Consider the following 11,294-nt stretch of genomic DNA (forward strand, 5'->3'; position numbering starts at 1 on the left):
GGTTGCCAAGGGCTAGAGACAAGGAGGAATGGAGGGTGACTAGTATTGAGTATGGGGTTTCTTTTTGAGGTGATGGAAATGTTCTGGAAACAGATAATGGCAGTGAATGTACAACTTTATAAATATACTAAAAACCACTGAATTGGCACTTTAAACATTTTTTAAATAATTACGGAAAAAAATAAAAGAAGCAAACTTGAATATAATTTGACAGTCAAGCAGAACAAGTACTTTATCTATAAAGTACTAACGATTCCAGTGTCCAGAGAAAGCTTAGGACTAAATTTTGGTTTCAATTCAATGAGTTCAAATGAAAGGAGCATCATACTTGTACTTTTCTATAAAAACAAAACCTTATTAAAAACATTTGAGGGACTTCCCTGGTGGCACAGTGATTAAGAATCCGCCTGCCAATGCAGGGGACACAGGTTCGAGCCCTGGTCTGGGAAGATCCCACACGCCGTGGAGCAACTAAGCCCATGCGCCACAACTACTGAGCCTGCGCTCTAGAGCCCGCGAGCCACAACTACTGAGCCCACGTACCACAACTAGTGAAACCTGCGTGCCTAGAGCCCATGCTCCGCAACAAGAGAAGCCACCACAATGAGAAGCCCGTGCACCGCAACGAAGAGTAGCCCCTGCTCACCGCAACTAGAGAAAGCCCACACACAGCAACAAAGACCCAAACAGCCATAAATAAAATAAATAAATAAAAACATTTGACTATAGACGCATAAAATAGTTATATATATTTATATAAAAGTGTTAAATATGAAAATGTATGTAATATATAAAGTTTAAATATATATAGATTATAAAAATATAGTCAATATATACATTAAATATATTCTTTAAATATTTTACAAATAAAAATGTAAAGTTAATCAAATGTTCTGGCTTTCTTTCTAATCCTTAGCTATTACCATGCTTCATCTAATTTAGGCTTCTTTCCATGTTCAAGTAGAAGATACCCTTTAAATTTACTCAGAATAGTCTCTCAGTATCAAAATCCTTTTGTTCCGTTCCTTTTCTTCCTTTCTTCCTTCTCCTTTGGTTCCAACACATAAAATATGTTTTTTTAATTCCTTAACTTAAAAAATCAGACAATCCACTAACTTTAAAAGCAAGAAGGAATGTGATATTACCTAATTTTTGGAACTGCCCATCCACTTGGAGGACTTACAAAAGAATGACGTAGAAATAGGAAAATACACACTAATGGCAAATGGCAAGTACCCTACACCAGGGCACAGAAGGGATCTAAGAATTCCTTGGGTCCTATCCTTTGGTTCTGTCATGTTTAAACTGTTATATGGGAACAACTGATTTTCCTAAAACCACAACTAAAAGCACAAAGAACACAACCCACACCTTTGTAACCACACTTTCCAGTCTTCTTTCTGAAACCAATACCTTGTGCATGTCACTCACCTGGTCCTTTGATAAATTTTGGTCTTTGTTTAGGGGCTGCAGAGGCTTCACTGGGTCATTCCTTTCTCCAGTGACATAGTCAATGGACCATGGGGGAATTCGGTTTCCAGGTTGAGCACTGGATTTAGTGTTATCCTGCAGCCTCTCTTTCACTTGAGAAATAATGCATTTACCTTCTAGCTCATTAGAGGCATCTAAATGTCTTCGTTGATTCTCTTGAACTAAGCTGTTGTTCACTGAGTTCCTCCTTTCTGCAGGTAAGATGTCAATATTCACCCTACTGATCGTGGCTAGCGATTCTGCGGTATTGCTTACGTCTGGTTTGTAGGTGTGGCCTTTCAGACTTGCGGGTGTCTTCAAGGGGCCAATGACTATGGGTTTCTCCTGGGACAAATATTTGTCTTCACCCTGAATGAAAACATGCTTCCAAGTTATTATAGCACTCCTCACACCATATTAAAAAATTAACTCAAAATGGAATAGCAGGTTCCTCAGAAAGTTAAACATGGAATAATCATAAGACCCAACAATCCCACTCCCAGGTATTTGTCCCAAGAACTAAAAGTAGGGACTCAGATATTTGTACACTAATGTTTATAGCAGCATTATTCACAACGGCCAGAAGATGGAAACAACCCAAATGTCCATCAGCAGATGAATGGATAAACAAAATGTGGTATATACATACAGCGGAATATTAGAGAATAGAGAAAGTAGATCAGAGGCTACCAGGGTCTGGGAGTAGGGGCAATGGGGAGTTAGACCTTAATGGGTACAGAGTTTCTGTTTGGAATGATGAAAAGGTTTTGGAAGATATGGTGATGGCTGCACAGCATTGTGAATGTAATTAAGACCACTGAATTGTATGCTTAAAAATGGTACAAAATGAAAATAATTAATTAATTACTTGATTTAAAAATGGTACAAAATGGCAAATTTTATATTACTTATATTTTACCATAATAAAAAATTTTTTAATGGATCAATAACCTAAATATAAGAGCTAAAACTATAAAAATCCTAGGAGAAAACATAGGCGTACATCTTCATGACCTTGGATTTAGCAAGGGATTCTTAGATATGAGCATGGGCAACAAAAGTAAAAAACAAATAAATTAGACTTCATCAAAATTAAAAACATTTGTGCATAAAAGGACGTTATCAAGAAAGTGAAAGGACAACCTACAGAACGGGAGGAAATATTTGTAAATCATATATCTGATGAGGGTCTAGTATCTATAATATAGAAAGAACTCTTAGAACTCAATAATAAAAAACAAAAAACCCAATTAAAAAATGGGCAACGGACTTAATAGATATTTCTCCAAAGAAGGCATTCAAATGGCCAACAAGTTCTATGTCATTAGTCAAATGCAAATCAGAACTACAATAACATACCACTTCACATCCACTAGGATGGCTAGAATCAGAAAAACAGAAAATAACAAGAGTTGGTGAAGTTGTAGAGAAACTGGAATTCTCAGGGATTGCTGATAAAAGCATGAAATGGTGCAACCACAAAGGAAAAACAATGTGGTCATTCCTCAAAAAGTTAAACATAGAATTACCATATGACCCAGCAATTACTCTCCTAGATATTATACCCAAGAGAATTGAAAACAGATACTCAAACATTGTACATAAATGTTCATAGCAAAAGCTAAAAGGTGAAAACAACCCAATATCTACCAATGAATGAATGGATAAACAAACTGTGGCATATACATACAATGGGGTATTATTTAGACATAAAAATAAATGAAGTATTGATATATGCTACCTGGATGAACCTCAAAAACATGCTAAGTGAAAGAAGCCAGACACAAAAGGTTACATATTGTATGATTCCATTTATATCAAATATTCAGAATAGGCAACCCCATACAAACAGAGAACACTGGTGTTTTACAGGGGCTGGATGGAGGAGGAGTGACGACCTAATGGGTATGAGGTTTCCTTTTGGGGTGATGAAAATGTTTTGGAACGAGATAGAGGTGATGGTCGCACAATACTGTGAATATACTAAATGCAATTAATTGTTCACTTTAAAATGGTTAACTTTATGTTATATAAATTTCACCTCAATTAAAAAAACTTCTTAAAGTTATTACAGCACTGACTTCATGAACATTTTAATAGGCACTTTGAATACTTCACCAGTATTCCTTCTTTACAATACAAAATTACTTATACAACAGAAATCTAATGAAGCTTAGTCATTTCACATAGAATAACTAGCTTAGGTAACCTATCATTTTAATACAGTTTCTAGAACACATATCCTTTAGAATGAGACATACCATTACATATGTCTTGGAGCCCTCGGAAGAGTGTGGTTGAGGGGGAACGGCTTCATGACTTAATTCAGCCTTTCCAGAAACCACTGTAGCCACAGGCTTGGATTTAGAGTCACCATTTTTAATATTATTTTTGGAGGTTTTTCTTTATGAGGAAGAAAAGAAGAAAAAGTTATTATCAGTACAGTGAAGGTTAAAGGTTTCCATATATATGAGGAAATGTGCATATATGTTACACTCCCTCTTAGAACGGCTCGTTTTCTTTCTTTCTGTCTTTTATTTTCTTATTTTTTTTCGTTTTTGGCCGTGCCATGTGGCTTGTGGGATCTTAGTTCCCTGACCAGGGATTGAACCCGGGCCCCCTGCAGTGGAAGCGTGGAGTCCTAACCACCGGACTGCCAGGGAATTCCCATAGAACTGCTCCTTTTATAGAGAACAGTCTTCTAAAAACCAGTGGGCGTTCTACAAAACACTTGACCAGTAATCTCCAAAAACAATCAAGGTCATGAAAAACAAAGAAAGTGAGAAACTGTCAGAGACCCAAGTTGACTAAGGAGAAATGAGGAGTAATATGGTATGCTGGACTGGATCCTGAAGCAGAAAAAGGACACTAGTAGAAAAACTGGTGTAAGCCAAGTGAAGTCTGGATTTAGTCAACATAAGATACTGATGTTGTTTTCTTAGTTCTGACAAATGTACCATGGTAACATGAGATGCTGATAGGAGAAACTGGGTGAGGGTTATACAGAAACTCTCTGTTCTATCTCTGCAACTTTTCTGTAAATACAATATTATTCTAAAATTTAAAACCTATGAAAACTTGCCTCACAATTAGAAGCACCAGGATAATTTTCATCTTCAAGTTTCACATTTGTAATAATACCACAACTGCTTTGCCAAGTTTGAAAGTAAAAATGATTGGTATACTCAGCCTTGACTTGCAGAATAAATGTATACAGGAATAATATCCCCAACTGTTTAAGTGTGACATTTTCCAATGGAGCTAAACCTCTGGAGAATTTAAGGGGAGCATGAAGACCAGAGCTGCAGAAGGCCAAAGGTCTGTTGGTAGGAAATTATAGGCAATGTAAACAAAAATATGATCCTTCTTTATCCCCCAGGGCCTCTCTAGCATTGCCTCCCAAATTTAACACGTCAAAAGACAGGGACTGTGAAGGTCTTGTCCAGCTCTAAGTCTCAGATCCTAGAACAGCTATTTAGCGAAGGTAGGACCTGAAAGTCAAAGAAGGAATTCTATCCCCTTGAGAAGTTATATGAGTAAAGAGGGAACCTTATAAAAGCCCTCTGAGATTTGAGTATTATTTTTTAAATGTGACTATTATCTTACATAGTACACAATGTAATGATAGGCTTCTTAGATGATCTTTCATTTTAATATGATTTCTAAAACATACATCCTTTTAAAAGAATCGTACTCAATATGTCTTGGAACTCTCAGAGAAATGTGAAAGTGATTCCTCCAATGGTTCTCTAGATTTCTGATTTTGGCAATTAAGCAAATCTCAACACTTGTTCTAATCATGCAATTCTACTTCATGTTTTTAAAAAACTCACCATAAATTCTCACACATGAAAATTATAAAAGCCACCCTCTTTTATTCCATCTATTTAGCTGACCTATTTGCAAGGGAAATGTCTTACGCCTTCGTGGCCTCCAAAAACAAGGATATTTGGCGCTTTATGTAAGGCTGCCTTAGGATGCTCCTCACAGAAGGTCTTTCTTCAGGCCTTTTGCTCAGCATGGTTCTTATTATTTCTGCCAGCTCTGGGCTGTAATCTTTCGGCATTGGTGGCAGCTACAAAGAGAAATAATACCATAAGTATGACTAACAGTCTTGTGAAGAAAGTAAAAGAAGGTAGAGGTTTCCCAAGATATATTTTTTAAATCATTATCCACAGCAGAAAATAACCAGCATATTAGTCTACAGGAAGCGTATCTGGCATCCTGGTTATAATAGCAAGTTGTAAAATTATAAAATATATCCTTTAAACCAGCAGTCCCATTTGAGGACCCTCTCCTTCATAAATAAGAGCATGATTTATGTACCAGGATATTCACTGCAGTATTGTTCTCGTCATAGTGAACAAATGGAAACAATGTAAATGGCCATTCATAGGGTACTTGTGGAATAGAGTATGGTATACCCTTCTAATAAAATACCAGGCAGCCTTTAAAAAAATACAAGACTTACAGGTACTGACCTGGAAAGATGTCCCTCATTTATTAACTCAAAAAAGCAGGTTGTATACCAGTGTGTATAGCCTGATTCCATTTCAGTTACTTCTTTAACATACACATCCAGAGTTATAAAGACAGGGAAAAGCCAGGAAGGTTATGCACCAAACCATTACCAATGGTTATCTCCAAGGGATGGAAATGGATGGAAACAGGGGAATTTCACCCCTTTCTTGTTTGATTCTTTAAGAAGTGGAATTATGAGCAAATTTTACTTTTTCTGTGTTTTTTGATATTTTTTCAAATTAAAAAAATAAATGAGTCTTGGTATAATGTTAAAATCAGTAGGTGATTTATAGCCTTAAAACTTAATGGTGTGAGGATGCCTGACACTGCAGGGGGCAACTAGCCTCATGAAATTGACACATAAAGTTGGTCACTCTAGCATCTATCATACACAATGCTTTCTGCAATTTTTAACTGGTTACTAGTGATTGTGATGATTATCAAAGGAGCAACAAGTTCAAACAGACTAGACTCTTTTTTTAAAAATAAATTTTTTATTTATTTTATTTATTTATTTTTGGCTGTGCTGGGTCTTCGTTGCTGCACGCGGGCTTTCTCTAGTTGCAGTGAGCGGGGGCTACTCTTCATTGCGGTGCGCGGACTTCTCATTGTGGTGGCTTCTCTTGTTGCAGAGCACAGGGTCTAGGTGCGCGGGCCTCAGTAGCTGTGGCTCGCGGGCTCTAGAGCACAGACTCAGTAGTTGTGGCGCACGGGCTTAGTTGCTCCGTGGCATGTGGGATCTTCCCGGACCAGGGCTTGAACGCATGTCCCTTGCATTGACAGGCGGATTCTTAACCACTGCGCCACCAAGGAAGTCCAAACAGAGTAGACTCCTTTTAAACAGGGTTCATTTAACCGCTTAGGTGAAGCTACCAATAGCCTCAGGGCACCTGCACATCCTGTGTCTATAAGGTACTGGTTTTCAAGAAGCCAATTCTTCAGAGCCATTAAGCCATTGATCGTTCCCTTCTCCTCCAGTTCAACCCTCCCCACAGACAGGACCCACCATTCTTAACTATCCACCCAACATGATTACTCCCTTTTCTCAGTAGCTACTTTCAAACCTGCATTAAATTAACCTTGCTCCAAATATTAAAAACAATTAATTCCAGAATATTCTTTACCTTTCCTTCAATAATCCGATAAACTAAAGAATTCATGTCTTTTGCATTGAAAGCATGCTTCAGGGTGGCCATTTCATAAACACAGCATCCCAGAGCCCAAACATCAGACTAGGAAAAAAAAATAGTAAATGGTTAAATGTCAGAATGCCTTATTTACATTTCTCCTCTTAAAAAAAAAGAAAAAAGACATTTTCCTTAAACCAATTCACAGAGAATTCTTCTAACTTACTATTCTGATGGGTTCTAAAATTACGAATACTGCCGTAGAGACAAGGTGAGCTGGCAAACACAGCCAAATCCTACCTTATAGTTGTAGGGTTTGTTTGAGAACAATTCAGGGCTCATGTAGTAGGGTGTGCCAATGAGGGTGCTAGCCATGTCACAGTGGTTCTCAAGCACTCGGGCAATTCCTAGGTCACCCACTTTGATGATGTTTGTTCTTGTTAGGAAGACATTTTGAGTTTTTAAATCTCGGTGAAGGATGTGTTTTTCATGTAAATACTGAAGAAAAATAAAATTTTATTAAATATAAATATTTAATACCTGACTTATTTATACCTGACTTCTTATATACCATCAACAACTGTATAAGTTAAAGAGCCTTATACTCTTAGATGAGCCTTACCTACACATCAAAACACTATTGTTTTATAATCTCTAAATAAAAAGTCTAATTTACAGCTTTCCAAAGTAAGAAATTAAGTTCCATGCATTAATTTGCCCAGCTTCCTTCAGAATTGTTCCCTGGTGACTTGACAGTCATACCATCTAGCATTATAAGGACCCAGTTAAAAAATGTGCTTACAAACTTTCACTGAAGGTAGAAAGAAAACTTATACAAGGTCAAATGCACATTCCTCTCAGACTCATGAAATCTTCAGCTTAATAATATTTTCAACTATAACAATATCACTTTTATTGTTTAAATCCTAAGATACATTCTCTAATATCAGAGTGATATTCCATAAACAGTCTCACGTTTGAATATGTGTGTAATAAAACACAAACATGTTTCACATTTCTACTCACTCTGCCACAGCAGGGTTAAAGCCCAAAGCCCCACAGTTTAGGCAGATTAATTAGTCCAACCACCTTTCAGTATGATGCAGCTGACCAGCTGATAACAAACATGGTCATTCTTTGCTCTTTGTCAATTCAGGGCCCTTAAAATGGATTTTGCTATAAATATTAAATGAATAGAGAATTGTCTTTCCCAGCAATCAGAAAAAATCCATGTCTGCTTCAATACAGATATCACTCATTCAGAACACTTCAGTGTTACAGCAAGAGGAACTAGGTCCACTTCATAAATGGATTTTTAAAAGAATTTTTTTTTTCATTAAGCATTTGGGGAAGCATTTTCCTAAAATCCACCAGGCATCCCTCTGTCACCTTGGAGCAAGTGGGATGCTGAGTCCTGACAGTACCTGCAGAGCCATAGCGATCTGAACAAACCACTCCACCACCTGACTCTCGGACAGAAGCCTCCCTTTCTGCTCTTTGAGCTTTCGGTACAGATCACCTCCTTCGCAGAAGCCCATGACGATGTACAGCAGACCATCCCCTCCCTCCCACGACTCCTTGTAGGTGACAATATTGGGATGCTTCAACTGAGACAAGAGCTGAGCTTCCTGTTCAGCAGCTCGCCGCTCTCGGCTGGAGGCATTTCGGAGGTTCAGCTTTTTGATGACATACTACAAAAAAAACACATGTTTTTACAATATGCAAACAAACATACAGTATTATAGATTCAAAAGTATTTAAGGGTTATCCTGAGTGTCCTCAAAACCAACCTTCTGGACACTGCCACATAACCTATTCATTTTGTTATTCACAAAGCACAAAACTGGGAAAAAGACTTGTTACCACTAATGATACTTCTTTACAAGTTAGACTTATAGCAGGGTAGGGGGGGGGTCACAAAAAAATTATACTTTCCATCTGCATTTCACAATTTCATTAATGGCTAAAAATGAGTCAGTGTTAGTATACCACTGAATTAACCAAAAAATCTGTGGTAGAGATTCTTTAACCTCTAAGTTCCCCCTACAAAGGTGCATACAATATGACTTGAATATACATCTGCAGACAGAATGGGTCTGTGGATTCCATTACATACTCAAAGGGATCCAAGGCCCAATAAGGCTAAACATCACCTATCCTCAACATCCAAAATAATTCTCACTTAAAAAAAAAAAAAAAGTCCTCCAACACCTAATACATTGCCCTCAACCAACTGACACACCAAACAATTCATTATTCAACAAACACAATCATAAATGTGTTTTGTAACAAAGCATAAATGTGCTTGGTAAAATGTAAACAAACTACTGCTCAAATGTGAGGGACTATTATTACAGCTAGCACCCCATCCTCAGCTCAAAAAAATCCCCCCTCCCCATTGACCACTGAATAAATCTCTTATGCCTGAGCTTGTGTTCCAGGCAGTGACCAGCACCTGAGACAAGGCAGAATAGGCGAGAGGACCTTATACTTATGGGGCCATCTCCCTTCAGTTTGTCTGGGGCAGTCCCATTGTCCTGGTGTAATATAAATAGTGTCTCCTTTCAGTTTCCAAATTGTCCCAGTTTGTACAATACATTATATGGTCACCCGTTTATAAACCACATTTAAGAATTGGTTTATTATCCTGAGGCTAATGGGATAAAGTGCAACATTAGAGGCACGTTTTAGAAAGATCACTGAGACTGCAATGAAAGTGATGAATTGGAGAAGGGCAAGTCATGTGGCAGGGAGGACAAGCGGGAGGCCATGGCCATAGCTTAGCTAGAGACTATGATGTCCTGGATGGGGGAGGTACCCGTGGAGATGAAGAAGAGGCCAGTTGGCTTAGTGGACAGACGAATAAGGGGGTGGGAGTCGGGGAAGGTAAGGGGGGGATCCCAGAACGACTCCTAGGTGTCCAGCTTGGGCAACTGGCTGGTTGGTGGTGCTACTCCCTGAAATGGGGACCGTGAGAAGAGGTTTGGAGGGAAGGTGATGAGCTGAGTTTTGAGCGAGTCCAGAGGTCTCCAGGTCAGACGGGGTATGGTGCCCTTCACTGAAGGAGGAATACTTGCCAGGCGCCGCCGTTAGGTCCTGGGAGTGTACGCTCTCACGGAACTGTCGAGAGTGCGGGGAAAGTGTGCAGATTAAGCACACCGATTACGACTACAAAGAGAACGCCAGGGAGTTCGGGCGCATATGACAGGAAGGCCTGGCCTACTCTTGATGGTCTGGGACGATTTCCCTGAAGAAGTGCCGTCTGAGGTGTGTCCCCTTCATAATATCTGGGCCCAGCCCTTGGACGGCGCCCTCGACGAACCCCTGCCTGCCCCCATCCCCTGCCGGGCCCCAGCCCCGCCGACCTGCCTGCCGTCCCGTCGGTGCCTCACGAGCGTCACCTCCCCGTAGCTGCCCCTGCCCACGACACGCAGGTAGCAGTAGGCGGTCAGGGGCATGTTCCCGGAGCGGGCCCACAGTCGGGATGCGGCGGCAGCGGCGGGGGGCGCGGCGAGCGGCGGCAGGAGGCCCCGCTCATTCCACAGAGGAAGTGGTGCCGGCGGCGTCTGAGGCGGCCCTGCCAGGGTGCCAGCGCAGAGGCTCGACCCACCGCGACGCCGCTGCCATAGCGATCCCCGCAGGCGCTGCCCTGCGCATGCTCCGCGGCCCGGAGGACCCACCACAGAGCCGAGGCGACAGGCGGCCAGAGCGACCACGCCGGGCCTGCGCGCGCACCCTCCGCCTCACTTCCAAGGCCGGAACTTGCGGGTTTCCCGCAACAATAGACTTGTGAACGCTTGCCCTTACTGAGCGCTTACTTGTTCTTAGTGCTTTGCACGTATTCGCTCCACAAATATTTACTGACTGCTTACCCTGTGCCTGGCCGAAAAAGTCCCTGCCCTCCGGGAGCTCACATTCTAATGGGGGACTGGGGACAGACTAGATTCTACAAGTAACATTTGTTATATTTACTTTATCATATGGTGGTTAATGTATGCATGCAGCAATCCATCTTATTTTTCATGCATTGCAAGATAAATTGAAGGTATCAGTGCACTTCACCCCTAAACAATTCAGCTTGCATATTGAGAACTGCAAAAACTCTCAGAAGGACTCCATTCAAACCCCTGCACTAAGTGACTTGACCAAATTTTGGCATGGTTTTTAACAGCTTAA

The 11,294-nt window shown here is 40.3% G+C and overlaps 1 protein-coding gene across 3 annotated transcripts in view; it reads right to left on the reverse strand.

Annotated features, from left to right (window-relative positions):
- Positions 1-10,773, reverse strand: part of NEK4 (NIMA related kinase 4) — a 36,327-nt gene extending 25,554 nt beyond the window's left edge. For 2 of the 3 annotated variants that reach the window (XM_059939898.1, XM_059939899.1), the window contains exons 1-7: positions 10,484-10,773; positions 8,543-8,809; positions 7,419-7,616; positions 7,116-7,223; positions 5,391-5,545; positions 3,732-3,873; positions 1,432-1,839 (exon numbers count right to left, since the gene is read on the reverse strand). In XM_059939898.1, coding sequence (XP_059795881.1) covers positions 1,432-1,839; positions 3,732-3,873; positions 5,391-5,545; positions 7,116-7,223; positions 7,419-7,616; positions 8,543-8,809; positions 10,484-10,576 — 1,371 coding nt within the window. In that variant the 5' untranslated portion in view covers positions 10,577-10,773. The remainder of the gene's footprint in view (positions 1-1,431; positions 1,840-3,731; positions 3,874-5,390; positions 5,546-7,115; positions 7,224-7,418; positions 7,617-8,542; positions 8,810-10,483) is intronic. The other variant, XM_059939900.1, reaches the window with a different exon arrangement.
- Between the last annotated feature and the right edge of the window lie 521 nt (positions 10,774-11,294).

Source organism: Balaenoptera ricei, chromosome 11 (assembly GCF_028023285.1).
Source record: "Balaenoptera ricei isolate mBalRic1 chromosome 11, mBalRic1.hap2, whole genome shotgun sequence".
NCBI classification, from domain to species: Eukaryota; Metazoa; Chordata; class Mammalia; order Artiodactyla; family Balaenopteridae; genus Balaenoptera; species Balaenoptera ricei.